The 18,909-nt window shown below is 59.4% G+C and overlaps 1 protein-coding gene across 6 annotated transcripts; it reads left to right on the top strand.

Annotated features, from left to right (window-relative positions):
• Window positions 1-1,083: 1,083 nt before the first annotated feature.
• Window positions 1,084-11,450, top strand: TBX1 (T-box transcription factor 1). 6 transcript variants are annotated; one of them, XM_090291863.1, is made up of 9 exons: window positions 1,084-1,126; window positions 3,832-3,951; window positions 5,193-5,568; window positions 7,503-7,604; window positions 8,335-8,470; window positions 9,175-9,330; window positions 9,960-10,027; window positions 10,110-10,210; window positions 10,565-11,450. In XM_090291863.1, exons 2-9 carry the CDS (start codon window positions 3,918-3,920, stop codon window positions 11,035-11,037), a joined length of 1,446 nt encoding a protein of 481 aa, XP_090147989.1. In that variant the 5' UTR covers window positions 1,084-1,126; window positions 3,832-3,917; the 3' UTR covers window positions 11,038-11,450. The 6 variants fall into 6 exon arrangements, with proteins under 6 accessions (XP_090147989.1, XP_090147988.1, XP_090147990.1 ...); XM_090291862.1 differs by lacking the exon at window positions 8,335-8,470 and adding an exon at window positions 8,471-8,642 and having other exon boundaries at window positions 1,109-1,126; XM_090291866.1 differs by lacking the exons at window positions 1,084-1,126; window positions 8,335-8,470 and adding exons at window positions 3,094-3,322; window positions 8,471-8,642.
• Window positions 11,451-18,909: the final 7,459 nt, after the last annotated feature.

Consider the following 18,909-nt stretch of genomic DNA (forward strand, 5'->3'; position numbering starts at 1 on the left):
ACACAGTCCCCGGCTAATCAATCCTGAAACGAATTAATAGGGTCAAGTAAAGCCCAGCCCCCCTCTGTTTGAGCCCTGAGTGACGAAACCTGGTTCTACTCCGCTCCATTCTCCGATTCCTAGGGGCGGGGGTCTTCAGTGTGCCATGAACTCACATCCTCTGGGCTGCGTGCACAGATCCACCTGCGTGTGCTTTTGCCCCAGATGGCCCGAGACCCATTGTGGGTGCTGGTGGTGTGCACCTCGTCTCAAGGAGCACTTGAGCGCAAGGGTCGGTGGGCTGCGCGCCTGCCAGAGTCACAGGGTGCTCCGGTCCTTCCAAGACTGGGAACAAAGAGGCCGGAGTGAATTCTGAGCGGCGGACACGGCTCTGCGGGTGTGTCTTTACAAGGGACAGAAAGTGAGGACAGAGGTCCTCGCCAGAAGAGTGTGAGGGTGCCCGTACGAGGGCTTTCCTGGGGAGCTGATTGCGCTCTGGGAAGGCGGAGCTGGGCGGGCAGCGAGTCAGCCAAGACTCTCCTGGGGCCGCCTCCTGGGCGCTGAGGAAAAAAACATCCGAAATGGGGCTTGAAATAGGGTTTGCTTCAGGCGAAAGCCCGAAGATGATGGGGAAAGGCGGTAGCGAGTGAGCCGAGGCCCGCAAGGCTCCTGGGCAGTGCCGGGCGCGTCCCAGCACCCACGTGGGACTCCGCGAAGGGCTCAGGAGGAGAAGCAAAGGCTGCGGCCCTGGCCCTGCTCAGGAGGGGCTGCAGCCCCAGCCCCAGTCTGCCACTGCCGTCTCCTGCCCTCCGCCAGACTTCTCGTCCCCACCGTGTACTACAGGTTCCCAGTCAAAGCCGAACCTCGGTTTTAGGACCTGTAAAATGGTCTCATAGCACCCACCTCGCAGCCAGCCGTCGCGGCGCAATGCGGGTCTGGTCTTCACTCTGCGTACCAAGCGGAGGTGCCGTCCGCGAAGCCCAGGCCGCAACCGCACACCACGCTCTAAGGAGGCCGATCCCGCGCAGCTCACGACCCCCGGCCGTGCTCTGTCCTCCGGGCCCGCACAGCCAGGCTTCCTACCTCGCGGTAATGGAGCCGCGGCCGGCAGGGGGAGCGAGGCGGAAGGGAGCCGCGGCCGGTCCAGGTGAGGGATGAAGCCTTCCCGCAGGCAGCGGCACGGCGTACGGGGTGTGCGGGACGCGGGACTTCTCGCTCGCGCGTCCCCTCTGGGCTGAGGCCTGCATGGCGGGGGGGGGGGGGCGGTGCGAGCCGCTAGGAGCTCGGGCGGGTCACGGCGCGGTGGAGCGGGAGGGCGGTGCGGCGCCCCAGGAGGGACTGAGGGAGGGTCGGAGGAGCGCAGTCCCCGTGGGCGGTTAAGGCAGCGGCTCTGCGGCGGGCGGGAGGCTCGGGCCGCCTTGCGTTGGGGGCCCCTTTGGGCCCTTCCAAGTCCAGGGATCCAGGACGGCCCGCGCGTGTAGCAGCGGGGCCCAGGGTTCTGCAGTCCCGAGGGTGAGTATCGGTAGCGGGAGGAACGAGTAGCTCAGTAAACGGAGCGGCTCGGGTGGGGCCCCTCACGTCGTCCTTTCGTGGACCACGAAGACTTCTCTCTGTTCTGGAGCATTTAACGAAATAGCCGGCCCCGTAGGTCCCAGCTTGGGCAGGAAGGAGTTAATGAGGAACTGAGAGGACCCCCCTCTCTCCTCCACCACCCGGACTATGGAGGGTCAGGGACCTTCGGATGGTGCCCCAGGGGGCTGATCCAGAGTCCCCAGGAAGCCCCAGGGTTTTTCACTTTCACTTCTCCCTTCTCAATATTGGTGTGGTCCTGGGACTTTGGCCCCTGTCTTCAGGTGTTCTCCCAGATACGTAAGGAAGGCTCCCCCAGGTTCAGGGGCACAACCACTGGCACCCCACATTCTGGGACAATGTACATCTCAGATGAAGCACAACCACATCAGGATCCCACCCCCCCCAGCCCCCACATAGACTGTGGGTGGTGGCGCAGCCATCAGCAAAAGGTACCCCAGGTGACACAGTGACATGTACCCCCTGTGGGTACAGACCAGCAGCACTGGGCATACTTCCTGCAGCATAACCATGGCCTGTCCCCAATGATGCCCCCTCACAGCTGGGTTCTCCCCTCTATCACCAGACTGGGAGGCCACCGGGGGTCCTGGCCCTGCGCAACAAGGAGGGACAGGGAAGCCTGGCTAGTCTCCATATCACGCTCCTCCTTGGACCTGCCCCTAAGTCTTATAGGTCACTGTCACTGTCACAGCCCTTAAATGACCACTCAGGGCTGGAGACATGCCCTGGCAACAACTTCCCTTTCCCTCCACAGTCCACAAAGCCTGGGGGGCAGGGAGGGACTCACTGTGCTTGAGGTCACACCCACCCACCCAGTCACACAGCACTACCCACATGCTCACCCACTGCACTCTGGCCTCATACTCTTTCCTGGATCTCAGGCCCTGAGCCAGTTGCTTCTGACTGGACCCTAATCCCTAGTCCACAGTTTCTTCCTTGCCTCCCAGCCAGCACTGCCTGAAGCTTAGGGTCTGAGGCCCTGGGACAGTGAAAACCCTGAAAGAGGCTGCCTGCCCCCTACCCCCATCCAGACAAGCACAGGCAGATGATGTGGTTGCAGGCAGAGAGGCCTTGGAAAGGAGGCCCTGACTGCCAGAGCCTCAGTGCAGGGCCAGAGAGGCTCCTGGGAGGCAAGGAGGCTTGATGTCTTGCTGGGGAGGCACTGGACAGGAAGACCATGGATGTCTGATAAGGTTGGAGGAGGCCCCAGAGGCAGTAGGTGTGGGGAGGCACAAATCAGGCCTTTTTGTCCCAGATGCCTGGGCCTAGAGGCCTGGAGGCCTCAGGCAGGCCTTGCCTCGCTCTGAGGGGCCTAACGGCCCCAGGCGGGAAGGCTGACTGTGGAGTGGGTGGCAGCGAGGGGCAGCACACCACTGGACTGGGAGGCCTGAACTCCGACATGTCCTCAGCTCCCTCGGCCAGTCCAGGCCCCGCCCCTGGCCCTCCCTGCGCCTGGCCGGTGCGCAGGGAGGTCAGAGGAGCGGGCACTGCCCACCCTCCGGATGTATAAGCGTCCTGGCCAGAGGCGGGCGGTGCGCGGGTGCGCGTGACGCTTGGACTCCCAGGCTGCACAGCCTGGGCGGTGTCCCTCTGCTTGGGGTCCCCAGCCAAGACAGTGAGCCAACCGAAGGGGGCCAGGGACATTTGCTGGGCTGGGTTCTGTCCTGCTGCGCTGAGGACAGGACGACGCCACAGCCCTGGGGTTGTCTGCTTGTGGTCTTGCTGGAGCCTGAACTGCCCTCTCTTCATCCAGGTGCAGGGGCAGCCAGGGAGGAGGCAGGAGGGACTGAGGGCAGTGTAGGGCTGGTGCCCCACTGCCTTGGGCTGGGGCTGAGCGCTCCCGGCATAATCGCTTTCCCTCCGGGGCTGTAGAAGCTGACAGAGGGAACCCTGGCCTAAGCTGAAGCAGTGGGATGTTTGAGGGGCACTGGCCATGGAGGTCCCTGGGAGCAGAGGCGAGGGTCCGGGAGCCTGAAAAGTCCAAGGGCCCTGTGCTCCCAGGGCGCCCCACCCGTCTGGGCCCCTTGGCTGCCACTGGCCCAGAGTAGGGGGCCGTGACGCCATAATCCCCTGAGTCCGGGCAAACGGCTGTGAGTGGCACCGCAGGCTCCCGCCCCCGGTTCCCGTGGGCTGGGCCGGCCTTGGTGCGGCTGGGTGCACGCAGTCGGAGGCGGCGCCGGCCAGGCCGCCGGGTGCCTATGGACGCGCGGAGCCCGCTGTCTCCCCGGGCCAGCGCATTCAGCATCGCCTCTCTGGTTGCAGCAGAGGCCGCAGACCATACTGCTCGCCTGGGCCCTGGGTCCTCCGACCGGGCGAAGCTTCACCGGCTGCTGGAATCCCCGGCCGGGATGCACTTCAGCACTGTCACCAGGGACATGGAAGGTGAGCCTTCCCATTGCGTCTACACCCACTCGTCCTCCAGCTCCCCTGCCGCTGCTGCTGTGGGACCCCAGTGAAGAGGGTTGGTAGGACCTGGCACGGAGTGGATGGGAGGGGAGCTCTGGCAGGGTGGGCTCCAGGCTTCCAGCTTCAACTCTGGAGCAAAGGAAGGGCAGGCATCCTCTCAAAGCCTGAGCACCCTCTAGCCTGGGGACCCAGCTGCACAGACCTGCATGTAGCTAGACGCAGGGCTAGTGGAGGCCAGGAAGGACAGGAGAGGAGGGCCGGAGAAAGGCAGCAGAGGTAGTAGCCTTGAGCTCAGAGAGGTGGGATGAAAGTAGTACAAGGGGAGATTGCAAAAGTTAGAGAACACGGGAAAGGGAGAGGAAGTGGTAAAATAGCCAGGAGGAGAAGAAATTGAGAAAAAGAGAGAAAACCCGAAAAGAGAGTAGGAAAAAGGAGGAAGAAGAAAAAGAAATAAAGAAAGCAAGAACAAAAAAAAGAATAAAGTGAAGGAAAATTAAAGAAAGTCATTAGAAAAGAAAAACTTCAGGTTTTTTTTTTTTAAAGAAGGGAAATGAATAACAAAGAAAGACATACAGAAACAAGAGGAAAAAGGCAGCCTGAAAAGAGTGATGAAAAATAAAGTGGAAAGAAAAGAGCGGGACATAACAGGAAAAAGAGGAAGAGGCAGAAAAGCAAGTAGAATTAAAGAGAAACGAAAGAGATAGTGGAAGAAGGAAAGATGAACAGGAGGGAAAATTTAAACGATGAAGACAAAGGTTAAAAAAAACACTGGAAAGAGCTTGGAGAGAGGCTTGGAGAGAGAAGGTAGAAATGCAACACGGGAGGGCGGCAAAGCGAGGGGCGGCGGACGGCCCTGCGCTCTGGGGAGCCGGTCCGGGCGGTCGGGGGGCCCGAGCCGAGCAGCCGCTGCGGGCGGGCTGGGGGCCGGGGAGGGGGAAGGGGCGGAGGAGGGGCGCGGGAAGGGGAGGGGAAGGAGGCATTGTCTCCGCGGGGGCGGGGGGGGGGCGCTGGGCGGGGCGGGGCGGGGCGCCTCCTCGGGGCCGGCCCGCGGTGTGGGGCGGCGCGGCCCGGGGCGCAGCGCGGCGCCCGCCACTCGGCCCGGGGCGCGGGGTAGCGCTCACCTCGGCGGCGGGGCGGCGGCAGCGGCCCGCGGGTCATGATCTCCGCTGTGTCCAGCCCGTGGCTCACGCAGCTCTCACACTTCTGCGACGTTGCAGCCTTCACGGCCAGCAGCCTGAGCAGTCTGGGGGCCGCCGGGGGCTTCCCGGGCGCCGCGTCGCCGGGCGCGGACCCATACGGCCCGCGCGAGCCGCCGCCGCCGCGCTACGACCCGTGCGCCGCCGCCGCCCCGGGCGCCCCGGGCCCGCCGCCGCCACCACCGCCGCACGCCTACCCGTTCGCACCGGCCGCTGGGGCCGCCACCAGCGCCGCTGCCGAGCCCGAGGGCCCCGGGGCCAGTTGCGCGGCCGCCGCCAAGGCGCCGGTAAAGAAGAACGCGAAGGTGGCCAGCGTGAGCGTGCAGCTGGAGATGAAGGCTCTGTGGGACGAATTCAATCAGCTGGGCACCGAGATGATCGTCACCAAGGCTGGCAGGTCAGGGCGCCCCTCTCCCTGCCGCGACCCTTCCCACGTGGCGCCCGTCTCGGGCAGCGGGCTTTGACCCGATCCACGCGAGTGGGACCAAGAAGCGGGGTGGGGGGCGCGGCCTGGCCACCTGCGGGTCCCTCTCGGCAGGGCCAGCTCCCTCGCTCTTCGCGGTCCCGGCTCCAGCGACAGCCGCCTGGCGCGCCGGGCCAAAGGGGACGGCGCGGGAAGCCAGGAAGGCGGCAGAGAAAAACCCTGCGGACCTACCGCTTGACCAGCAGCCCCTAGACAGGGCGCCGCCAGAAACGGACCTGCTCAGGCCGAAGCACAACGGGCTTGGGGGGAAGGCGGCTCTCCACCAGCCAGTTCTCAGTGGATCCCACCTCAAAGGAAACCCGCTTTTGGTTCCCTAGTTCAGTCCATCCTCGCTAAAGAGGGGGCAACTGGACGATTTTAGGGGAGAATTAAGACTCTAAAAAAGCGTGTTCTGTTCTGTGGAGGTTGCTACCCAGTTTTCTCAGGCCTAAATTCCCAGTGATTGTGGGGCCTGGCTCTGCCGCTGGGGCTGCCGCCTTCCAATTGGCCTGTATTTGTTGTAAGGGCCCAGAGAGAAGAAGGGGAACAAGTTTTTCGATGCAACGGATTTGACCAACAGACAAAGGCGGGTGTCGGGCTGTGTCTAATGTACACAGAGAGACACCGGCTCTGCGTCCGCCTGGCCAAAGGGAGCTCAGGGCCTGTTTGCAGAGCCTTCTCGTGGTTTCTGTTTCCTTGCTGAGGCCGCCCTGCCTGGGAAGCCTGGGGCTGGTGCTCAACTCCAGCTCCGTGGGTCTTCTCCAGGCTCTCCTTGCTGTCCTGGGCAAATAGCCCCCCTGAAGACTGCCCTGGCCTCTGGTCCATGCCAGCCCAGTAAGAGCCTTGGCACTGGCCAGGCTTCATCCCAGGAGCCAGCATTCTGCAGCACCCTCTGGCCTGCAGAGGCAGGGGTGGGGTGGTGGTGGTGGTGTTCAGGAGGGCCAGCTCTGTGGCATCTGCCTTCTGCCCACCACCCCGTAGCAGGTGAGGGGAAACCACAGGAAGGGCTAGGGGGCCAGGCCTCGAGCTGTGTTCTAGGGTGCAGCGGCTGGCACTGCTGCCCATTGGGATGGGCCGGCTTGCAGACAGTGCCCCATCCTGGAGTGGTATAATGCCTGTTCAAGAGCCTGATCTGGTCAAGTTGGAATCTAGGGGAAAGAGAATTAGAGACCATGATGGCACAAGCCAAGTCCACCTTGAGTATCTATGACTTGGGCTTATGGTGGGAGGAGGGGAGTGGGAACTTACACATGTTCTTGTGGAAGGTAGGGAGACTCCGGCACTGGGCAGGAGGCAGGGCCTGAGAGTCGGGGCACAGTCAGGGTGGTAGGCTCTAAGGCCTTGGCCTCACTGAGGGATTGGGGAGTGGCCACAGACCCAGTCGAAAGGGCAACCAGGACTCCTCAGAATCACACCGACTATCCCAGTTTCACTTTGTTTGATCCGGGAGCTTAGATCGAGCTGGCTGGCGTGGCTCTGTCGAGGGCTGAGATCCGCTGGGACTGGGTCCTGCCGCTGGGGTGCTACCAGCTGAGGCGAGCTCAGCAACTGCTAGGCTGGATCCCCACACGCAGGGTGGCAGAGGCAACTGGTCGAGGTGGCGGCGTTAAGGTTCGGCTCCAGTGCTGAGTTAGCCATTTTTGTGTTCATAAAAAGGGGGCAGGGGGCTGTCCTGCTGCTCCTCTTGCCCCCGCTGGCAGGAGCGTCCTCGGGTTAGAGCAGCTGAGTGAGGTGAGATGAGGTGGATAGAGCAGGCCCACAAATCAAACGCAGCAGTCGGCAGGGAGCCTGTCCTTCCCCTGGCTGGTCAAGGTGGGGCAGCCCTGACCTTCTCCACCTAAGGTGACCTGTCTCCCTGCCGTCCCCAGGCGCATGTTCCCCACTTTCCAAGTGAAGCTTTTTGGCATGGATCCCATGGCTGACTACATGCTCCTCATGGACTTCGTGCCTGTGGACGACAAGCGCTACCGGTGAGCGCCCAGCAGGACCTGGGAGGGCACCTTGGGAAGCCACAGGTCCTTGCCCGGTGATGCCTTGGGTGCAGCCCACGACATTGGTAACTGGATGGTCCCTGGTACCTGTGCCAGTGTCCCCACCAACCTGCGTGTCCCATTCCCTTCCCACCTGGTTGGACCCCAGATTCCAACACCCTATCCCAGAGGATCTCCAGAACTCCCCTTAGGAGGCCACGCGGGCTGGTCACCTCCTCACCCGCTGTAGATCCAAGACTGCTCCCATACCCTGGGGCCAGCTTGGCCTGAGAAGGGGCAGGCCCCAGCACACAGCCCCCCTTTCTTCCTGTCTCCTCCCACGAGGTGAGCGTGGGCACCCTGTCCCCTTTTCTCATCCCCAGGGAAGGCTACCCCCCCCCCCCAATCAGGGCAGGAAAGGTGGAGTGACTGGGAGAAATTATGCAGGGCGGGTCCTAGCTGCCTGGACAATTAACAACAATTAATAAAGAACGTAGTTCGCCCTGTGCCCCAGGACCCCTGTGGGGCCCAATCCGGGCTCCCTGGGAGCAGCGACACCGGAGGCCAGCGCTGGGAAGTCCAGAACAGGCAGACCCGCGTGCATCGAAATGTAGCACCAGGAGCTCAGCCTCCCTCCTCCCTCCTCCCTCCTCGGTGCCTGGCTTCCTGCTGTTTTGTGTATTGGGACAGGAGGGAGTTTTCTGTTTTCTCTACAACCCCATCGGAAAAGCTCCCAGCCCGTGTGGCAGCTGAAGCCTCTATTTCACCGATGGGGAAACTCATCAGAGGCACTTTCGGGGTTCACTCAGCAAGGCCCTCTCGGTTCACCCCCACATGACGTGACCTGTGCTCTGGTGCCGTCCCAGGTACGCCTTCCACAGCTCCTCCTGGCTGGTGGCCGGGAAGGCAGACCCTGCCACTCCAGGCCGAGTACACTACCACCCTGACTCGCCTGCCAAGGGGGCACAGTGGATGAAGCAAATTGTGTCCTTTGACAAGCTCAAGCTGACCAACAACCTGCTGGACGACAACGGCCACGTGAGCGACCCCCTTCCCCAGGCTACCATGCTGCCCCCCCTGCAAGCTCTCTGGAGTCCCTGCTGACCAGAACCAGAGTCAGAGCTTGGGCAGCTTGGGGTGTGGATGAGGGACAGGCTGCAGAGAGCTGCCCTCTTTCTGGTCAGGGGCTCACAGAGCCTGTTGGACTCAGGCCTGGGAGAGTGGCCACCCTGCTTCCCTCACCCTATTCCTGATCTTTTGCTGGACATTTTTAACTGAAGAGGATGGGGGTGAGTGTGGGGGTAGGTGCAGGAAGTTTTTTGGAATCCAGGCCACTGACGTGGGTCGCAGTATTCCTGAGGACGCAAGGAAAGAGAATCTAAGTCCAAATCTTTGGCCACTCAAGAGTGTCTTTCCTGGCGGCCCCCAGTTGGTCACAACTTATGTGTGGGCCCCATGGCCAGGCCCCATTTCAGGAATTAAGGGTTTTGTCCAGGTTCTCTGGGACGATCACTGCCTATCCAGTCCTTGGCCAGTTTCCTAGCTCCCGCTTTGCCATCTTGTCTTCCAGATTATTCTGAACTCCATGCACAGATACCAGCCCCGCTTCCATGTGGTCTACGTGGACCCCCGGAAAGATAGCGAGAAATATGCCGAGGAGAACTTCAAAACCTTCGTGTTTGAAGAGACGCGCTTCACTGCCGTCACTGCCTACCAGAACCACAGGGTGAGGCCCTGAGGACCGGCACCTTCAACACTTCTGGGATGGGGTGCAATTTTCAGTCTCTGCCTGGGGAACAGAAGGTTTGGACCTGCAAGTTGTGGGCCCCAGTGGAACAACCTGCATGCAGCCCCATCCCTGCCCAAGGGCCTCAAGCATCCCCCTCCCCTCTGCTGCAGGACGTCCCAGCCTCCTATCAGGTTGACCTCTCAAGCAGCAACTGTCAATGTGGCCTGAAAGTTTGTTTTTCAAACCATTCCGGAAACTCCCCATCAGAGGCCAGATCTGAGGTTTACCCAGATTCCTAGGGCACCCCTTCGCTCTTCTCCACTGTGGGGTGGGGATAGAGGTGACCACATTCCCATCCCAGTTAGGGCACAGGGTCTCCATCTCAGCCACTTGGGGTCCCCAAAGGGGTTTCTTCCCCAGAAAGGAGGCTCCCGCAGACATCCCTGGCAGGAAAGAGGCACAACCTCTGTGGGGGAGGGGCAGCTGTGAGCCGGTTTTTGTCAGCAGAGAGTAGAGGGGCCCCTTCCTGGAGGAGCCCCTCTTAACACTTCCCAACTCTCCTCGGAGGTCCAATGGCCCCCAGCACAGGGGCTCCAGCTGCTTGCTCAGTGCCCTCTTCCCCACAGATCACACAGCTCAAGATCGCCAGCAACCCTTTCGCCAAAGGCTTCCGAGACTGCGACCCAGAAGACTGGTGAGTGTCCTCCAAAGAGACCAAGAGCTCAGGGTGCCTGCACAGGACGCCCCCTGACCCACTACCCGCTTCCCTCCAACAGGCCCCGTAACCACCGGCCCGGTGCGTTACCGCTCATGACCGCCTTTGCGCGCTCGCGGAACCCGGTGGCCTCTCCCACGCAGCCCAATGGCGCGGAGAAAGGTAGGGCCGGGGTCGTGGAATCCGGGCCGGGGCCCTGCACGCGCTCCGCCCCCGGGAGGCGGCTGCGCCTGGCCTTGCCTGCGCCTCAGGGGCGCTCGCGGCCTTCCAGCCGCTTGCACAACGGCCGTGGCGGCGGGCAAGCGCGCACTCGCCCGCCCGGCCCGACGGCTGAGCCTCGCCCTGCCTCCCGCCCTGCCGCCCGCGGAGGGGTGCGGGTTCCTGGGGACGGCCGGGGTCTTGGCTGGTTCGGGGAGAAGGGGCGGGGAGCAGCCTAGCACCTCTTTCTGCCGGCGGGACTCTCGTGGGTCCCCTCGGCGGTTCGGCCCCTGCGCTCACCGTCGGCCCTTCTCGCAGACGCGGCGGAAGCCCGGCGAGAATTCGAGCGCGATGCAGGCGGGCCGGCGGTGCTCGGGGACTCGGCGCCTCCGCCGCCGCTGCTGGCGCGCGTGCTGAGCCCCGCGTTGCCCGGGGCTGGGGGCGCTGGTGGCCTCGTGCCGCTGCCCGGCGCGCCCGGAGGCCGGCCCAGCCCCCCGCACCCCGAGCTGCGCCTGGAGGCGCCCGGCGCTTCGGAGCCACTGCACCATCACCCGTACAAGTACCCGGCTGCCGCCTATGACCACTACCTCGGGGCCAAGAGCCGGCCAGCGCCCTACCCGCTGCCTGGCCTTCGGAGCCACGGCTACCACGCTCACGCACACACGCACCACCACCCGGTGAGCCCGGCCGCCGCCGCTGCCGCTGCTGCCGCCGCCGCTGCCGCCGCGGCCGCCAACATGTACTCGGCAGGGGCCGCGCCTCCTGGCTCCTACGACTACTGCCCCAGATAACGCGGCCGCCCGCCCGCGGGCCCCGGCAGCCCTGAGGCCGGCAGGGAACGCGCCCCAGCCCCGGGCCACTGCGGGTACCCCCTTTCCCCAGCCTCGCAGCCATGGGGTCCTCCACCCTTCCCCCAAGCGCTGTCGAAGGACCTGGTTCCCCAGCTCGGGCGCCACCGCGGCCCACCTGTCCCCCAACCCCAGGGCCACGGGCCGCGTCGCCAGTGCCAAAGCGCCCGGTCAACGCGGAAGGAAGTGATATTTATTGTTCTCCGCAAGACCGCGTCGCCCCCCGGCCCGGCCAGCAGTTTCAGTGTAGACCCGAGAACCCTGTCTGCAGGCGGTGTAGATACGTGTAGATATTTGTAGATAATGTAGATACAGCGCCGTCGGCGACTTGATAAACGGTTTCGTCTCTTTTGGAAGCTGCCTGCGCGTCCATTTATTTGTCAATAGTTAGATCACGCGGGGGATTTCGGGGACAGCGAGTCCCTTGGACTCGGGGGCTTAATGGTCTGCCCAGCCCCAGTACCCGGAGGCTGCAGGTCGGGCCTTGGATGGAGAGGGGGCGGGGAGGGGGGTCCCCAGCAGTTCCCTCTGAGCCCCTTTCCAGAGCCTCTTCCCGGCCACGCCTCTCCCAGCCCCATAGGCAAGCTGCCTGTCCGGGTTTGCTCTCACCACCCCCTCCCTGCTTTCTCCGGCCCTGCCTCCACACCCCTTTCCCACTTGGACCTAGCAGCTTCACCTCAACCTCCCCAGGCTATGAGTACCAGGGCTCTGCGCAGCCCCAAGTGTGCATCGGCCTTTCCCCTTAAATCCCTCACACTGTCTGTTGTCCCCCTTCTAGGACTTGGACCCACGCTCGGGCCTGTTTTCAGGACCAATGCGGGTTCTGAGTGCTTTTCCTCGGAAACTGGGAATGACGGTCAGGGCAGAACACTGTCACTGGGGGTTGGAAAGGGAGAAGCCCTCACTCTTAATAAAGGAAAGACAAAAACAGGCAGTACTGCTCTTCTAGCATTTCCCCTGGCTGGCCCTAGCCCTGGCCTGCGTTTCCCCCTGTTTATTGACTCTATTCACTGTGAGTGTCCCCATGGAGTGACCTGGACAGGGGGCACAATGACAGTGGTCATGAGTCATCGTAAAACCTGTCTGTGAAGCATTTTTCCCAGGCCAGGTGGTGAGGGACCTCTCCCCATTAACTCAACACCAGGGATGGGACAGAGGAACTCTTTGATCCCTCCCTTCCTGAGTCCAGGCAGGAAAAGCTGACAGCCAGTCAACGTCAAGGCTACTAACTTGGACACGAAATGAAAGGGAAATGCAAGGGGTTGAGGTTCTGTCCCAGTGTTTGTGGCAATCACAGCCACATGGCAATGGCAGCCTGATCCCACCTCTCTGAGGGCATGGCCAGGCATTTCCTGACGTCTGCCCTGGACTGAATGCTTTCTTCCCAGATGTTTGCCCTGGGGGTGTGACGTGGCTGAGGGCTTAGACATTGGATGGCAGGAACGGGTCCCATGGGGTGGGTCTAAGAAGGAAGTGGGTGACCAAGGCTGCTGAAGAGTGAGGTCTGGAACCAGGGCACCCCCAAATCCCCAAGGCTGTCTAGTGTCAGGATGTGAAGACTCTTGCAGCATCTGCTCAAGTGGCCAGCAGGCTCTATGGACACAGCCTCAGGGATGCACTCCTGAGGAAAGCTCTCGACACCCATCCCTTATGGACACCCGTCCACCCCCACCGCAGATGTCCCTCTGGGGGCAGCCTGTTTTGAATTTGCACCACAAATGGACCCACACTCCTACTTGTTCTGGGAGGCCTGTAAGAGTGATGGGTCGTGGTTGGCCCTGCAGAACCAATGTCCCCTGCGGGTGCTGGGCATCTCTCCCGGGTCCTCTGTGATTCTCAAGCCTCCCTCTCTACACACTTTCCACACCCAGGCCATGGGAGAGGGGGAAGGGGTGAGAACCTCAATGGGAGAGGTCTCTGTTTTGCTTTTCTTCAAAGCTAAAGGGAGGAGGAGCACCCCTCTGAACTAATGTGGTGTTTGGTGTTTGCAGACAAGAGCGTTCAGCCAGCCCATGGACCTTCGGTGTTTAGCTTGCCATCCTTGTGCACGTGACCCCCTCCTACTATCATAAACCACTCAAGATGGAGAGCCATACTTCTGTCCAACACAATGGCCACTAGCTACAGGGGCCCACTTACATTTTAATGAGCAGAAATAGAATAAAAGTAAACATTGGGTTCCCACTGGCTACTTTCTGAGCGCTGCACACTACATATGAGGGCTGCCCTGCACTGAGAACAGCCCCCAAAGGCATGGTTTTCTCTCCTCTCCTCAACAGATGAGTTTGTCCAGCTAAGTACGTCTCATAAATGGGATCATGCAGCAGTGGGGTGCCCAAGCTGGCTGCTCCTGCTTCACAGTGTGTTGCAAGGCCGTCCCATGCTGCCGCTCACTCGGCAGTCCTCAGTGCTGACCAGTGCCCTATGTCCTGTGAAGGGCACCTGGTTGTTTTAGGATGGATGCTTCAACGTTTGGTGCTGAGGGCAGGACTGGCTGCTCCAGGCAGTGCTTCTGGGTGAGGGCCATGTGTCACCGTTGCTGTGCTGTCACCCTGCCTTGAATCCTGGGATGCGGGTGGTGAAGGAAGGGCCGGTTTGGGTTACCCAGCTTTTACTTGGGGCTCCAAATTTTAGAAAGGCATGAGGGCCATCCCTTGGCCATTTGTTCCTAAAATGAGTGGTTGGTGAGCACCCCTAGCTGCAGGCTCTGTCTGGCCACTGCCATTTGGGGATGACATAACTGCGGGCACCTGACCCTGGACAGTTCTTAACTTCTTTGTGAAGCATCTGTCCAGGCAGCTTCCTTTCTGTGACCCTCTTCTTCTTCTCACTTCCATTTCCCTCACTTACCTGCCTTTTCTATGAGCCGCCGTGCTGTGCCGGACTTGGGGGCCTGTCCAACCTGTCTCCTCATGGGCTTACCCTTCAGCTGTTAGATGCCCCCTCGGCACCTTTCTCTGGGTCCCCCACTTGGCCAAGAAGCCCCTCACCTCTCTCCAGGTATCCAGCTGCCAAGATTTGGGAGGATAAGAATTTGGGCTAGAAAGCACCTCAAATATCTTATGTTCCAAGGACCCCCAGACTCCTTAACCCTCAAAGCCCTTCAGAAAACAATAGATACCCGCACTGACTGGCGTGGCTCAGTGGGTTGGGTATTGTCCTGCAAACTGAAGGGCCGCTGGTTCCGTTCTCGGTCATGGCACATGCCTGGATTGCGGGCCAGTCCCAGGTTGAGGGCATGCGAGAGGCAACCAATTGAAGTTTCTCTTGCATTGATGTTTCTCTCCCTCTCTTCTTCTCTCCTTTTCCCTCTCTCTTAAAATAAATAAATAACATCTTTAAAAAAATAGACACCTAGTGTGTAAAATAGGTAAACTCCTGACTAAGTAGAAGAGGGGTAAGCCTGTCCACTCCCCCTTTCACCCTTTTGGGTCCCATGTGAGGGGTTTAGGAAGCCCGAGGACCTTAGAGGGTGGTGAGCTGACCCCAGGCAGCCAGCTCCCTGCTTCCAGAGGAAGAAGACCAGCCCAGGGCCACTGCAACCACTGTCCCCAGCTGTGGAGCCTCTGCCTGTGACTTCAACATTCCAGCTCCCAGGAAGGCGTGGGAGACTTTGCCCTGCTGTTTAGGATGTCCCAACAGAAACAACTGGCATTTTGGAGGACTCACCAAGGGCCAGATGCCCCAAAGCCCCACAGTTGCTGCCTCCTCTAAGTCTCAGAAAAGCCAAGATGTGAGAGCTCTGATGAGCCTTGTTAACAGGGCCTTGTCCACAGCCCCATGGGTGGTTCGAAGATGCTCTGGACTAGGACCTTCCCTTGTATTGCCACTTACATAAAGCTGGTGACGCTGCATGCCTTTATAGGGACAAAGAGAAAGCACCGGAAATGAGCGTGCTGGGGAGCTGTATGGTGCTGCAGATGTGGGCACAGGTCTCTTGGCAGACTTCTTGGAGGGGCTGGTTACAGTCTCTCTCTTGGAAACATTTGGGGTGCAGAAGCTGTGCACTGAAATTTGGCCACAAAATCAGGGGAGCCTGAAGCCTAGAGTTGCACAGGAGGAGGCCTTGTGGTTGTAGGGCTCCAGTCTCCGCCCCAGGGAGCGGCAGCCCCCCTTTCCTCTAGCTGGGGAAGTCCACAGAGTGTGTGGGACCCATATGACTGTGGCTGGGTGAACGTGAGGCACTGATCTCCAGGTGCGCTGCAGATCAAAGCGCCCGTGCACCGGAGAATTCCCTCGGCCGTCCGCAGCTGCCGAGGGCAGAGCCATGTGCAGGCAGACGGAGGGAAGGCGGGGGTGAGGAGCTTCTTCTAGGACCAAAGGCATGATTCCAGGGGCGGCAGGAGTGCGGCCCAACCTGGAGCTGGGTACAAGGGAGAGCATGCTCACTGGTTCCATGGGCCTGTGCCTCAGTTTCCCCTTAATGCCTGTGCATCTGATGCATCTGCCCATCCTGGCTCCACATACCTCCTCCCGGCTGCCCTCACCCCTCACAGCCACCTCTGTGTCCAGCCAGGAAGTAGGTGGGGGACATGGCCCTGCAGCCCGGTGGTGGCACCCAGCCCCAAAAGGGGAGGATGGGGTTGTTTCCTGGTCTACCTCACACATCTTCCATATTAAAAAAAAAATACACAGCCGCGCCTTTGATTCGATTCCCTTTCCTGCTTGTCGCACTACTTCAAACCAGATGGCTCACGAGATGAAGTTCTGGAGTCTCGGCGTCTGTTTAACTGCCGCCAGGTCTGTGTGTGGGAGACAGCAGAACCAGAGGTATTTTGTTAAAAGCAGTTCACGTGGGCAAGCAGCTTAGGTCTTAATAGCAGTAATTAAATTATCTTCTTAATTATAAAGAGGAATGGCATTGTAGACATCCTTTATCTATCAGTTCTCAATTGCACCCAGTAAGCACTTAATCCCCTTCTTCCAATGGCTGCCACCCGCGTCTCCCCCCGGGCTCACTGGGGCTGCTTCTGCCACAGAGACATCCATCAGGGACACATGAGGGTGTATCAACTGTGTCAGCGATTCTGTGATGGCTAGGATTCCTCACATCTCAGCATCTCTGAAGTTGGGACACATTTCTATCAAAGGGGCTCACGGTGTAACCAGAGGCCTTTTCCTTGGGGACTCAAGTACCTTATAGTCAATGAGGCCTAGACTTGATGGGGCCTAGACTTGAGGAACTTGGTCATTCCTTCAGTCACGTGTGTTTTGTGTCCCTGCTGAGTCCAGGGGGCCTGGAGCACCCCTGGGTGTTGGCATCTCACCCCCGGAGACCCTGCAAATCAGGACCTGGCTCCTCAGGCCTCAGTCCTTGAGCTTCACCCGACCTTGACCCTGCCCCCCAGGCTGGATGCACATGCCCCATCCTCTCCATCTCCTCGCTCCCGTGTCACCCCAGCCTCATGTCCTATCTTGATTTTTCCCATCTCCAAACACACCTTTTATCCCAGAAGGGATTTTCTCGATTCTTCCTCAGGACTTCTTTTGTGACCTCATCACAGCGAAGCTGGTGATGGCAGCCAGGGCCAGCGGAGGCCTTGTCCAGGAAGGGTCCAACCTGCCCACCCTGTTCAGGAACGAGGTCTCCCGCGTTTGAGGGTGACTCTCGGAGAGTGGAGCTGTTTCTCAGGGGCAGTCACCGAGCCCAAAATGGGGAACTGCGGGTGAGCAGGTAGGCTGGGCGAAGCTCCGAGTGAGCACATCTGCCCACAAGGAATGGAAGCAGAGACTCGTATCTGAACGTCAATAGCAGCCGGTGTCGCCAGAACCAGGACACAGGACAAGTGTGCCCAGCTGGTGGGCAGGTTAGCACTGTGGTTCCTCTACCTGCAGGGCAGGACCCAGCAGTGAAGGGGAAGGAACACAACCTGGGTAGATGGCGACTATGTCACGTGAGCGGAACAGCGGGGCTTGGGAGGCAGCGCCCGGGTGAGTCCAGCTATGGGCGGCGTCCAGAGGAGACAAAGCTGCAGGGAACAGGCCAGGCCGTGCGTGCTGGGCTGTGGTCGGGACCACAATAGAGGGCAGGATGGTGTCACTGGGTAATAGAAAGTTGTCACCATTCACACAACCATCTACTGAAGAGTGAATGTTACTGAATGCAAGTTCTGCTCTCACATATAAAGAACCTGCCAGGCCCTTTCTTGCCCCCTCCTTTTCTTCTGTTTTGACCCCATTCTGGTGTGTCTGTTCTTTTCCTTCTTCTCCTTCTTGGCCTCTTTAAGTTGAAGGGTGTCCTGGGAATAGTTTTAGGATTTGTTATTCTCAATTAGCAAAGCAGCATGTTTTCATTCTTTACTTGTCCAAGTAGGTAAGAGCGTTGTCAAGCTTCATGAGTCACGGGTAGGAAAGGTGTGTGCTGTCCAGGCCTCCCGCCCATCTGCGCATTCAGACTCTAGTCTACAAGGAAAAAGGGACCCATTTTGTAAAGTGCTTTGTCTGCTCTCATCTGGAGTTGTCACCCCGTGTTCTAGGTGAGCAGTGGCAAGCTCTGGGTGCTCAGGAGCACACGCCTCCGATCCCGGAGTGCTCACAGTGCCAGTGCTGACTTTTTAACACTTGGGGCCCGGGCTGTTTCATGTTGAAGCTGGGTGCTGGCTACACAGGAGAGCTGTTTTTCCATTCCTTTGCTCTATGGTTAAAATTTCAAAAAATAAAAATAAAAAAATACTAAGTTATTCAATGTGTTCTCGATTAATATATCATGTGTTGTGTAATAAATGATTCCCTATATAGTCCCACTCCAATTCAGTTGGTAAATCAAATTTAATGGCTATAGCAAAGTAAAATTTCCCTGATGTTTAAACATTGGTTGCAAATTTATTAAAAGCACTTCTAAATATTTAACAAAAATGACAAGCCTAACATATCAGTTCTAAAAGTGTCTTAACATTTCAGGAAACACACACACACTTCAGTTGAATCACTAAAGCTGGTTATAAAAGCACTGTTTTTAGGTTCTCTCCAGATTGTTTCTCATTCTTTGTTAGGTGTGTTCTCAGCACCCATAGGGCTCAACCTGCTGACCAGGTCATTGGAAACTCAGCTCTGAGTGAGGCACCTCGAGGGCCTGGTGCTGCCACTGAGTGGGGCTGGCCCCATCCTGGCCTCAGACTGAGCCTCTCTTTATAACAAAACTTCTCTGTAGATTGAGGAACTCTTAGCAATACCCCATCTTTCATATTTATGTTCAGTTTCTGACCCCTGGCTTCTCTCCCAGAGTTGGGGGATTCTCTAGGCTTCACGTGCATGGGAGGTCCTGACCCACTGTCCTGTTATTTGGAGATAGGACCCTCATGTGTTGGGATGAGCAGCCTTCTTACCAAGCATTTTATCACACCCAGAAGGGCTGGCTGAGGGGTGCTGTGTGCATGGGCAGCTGGACACTCCCACCTGGCTAATGGCAGGACCAGATGCACAGTTGCTGCCCCCAGCTCCTTCCCCCAAGCTCTGGAGTCTCAGTTGCCTGTACTCACTCTTTCTTGTGACACAGAGACACAGGATGAGCCTCATTTGTAAGGGCTGCAAACACTTCGACCTTCCTCCATCACTTGGCTCAGTGGATGAGCTTTTGGAGCCTCACGTAAGAAGCCCGACTCCCCGGAGATCATAATGCTGAGGAGCCACGCAGAGGAGCTTGCGTGGATGGTACTCCCTGTGCCTAGCCCTCCTGTGGTGCCACGGTCCAGCAAGCCCCTCCAGACTTCCTGACCGATGGACTCCACATGCACAGAGGCCAAGCTTGGGCTGGTTAAGGCAGCAATAGATAACTGCAACAGGAGGAGAGCAAAGGACTAGATTACTTCGCCTTCC

This window comes from Furipterus horrens, unplaced genomic scaffold (assembly GCF_987537825.1).
Source record: "Furipterus horrens unplaced genomic scaffold, mFurHor1.1.pri manual_scaffold_11, whole genome shotgun sequence".
Lineage (NCBI taxonomy): Eukaryota > Metazoa > Chordata > Mammalia > Chiroptera > Furipteridae > Furipterus > Furipterus horrens.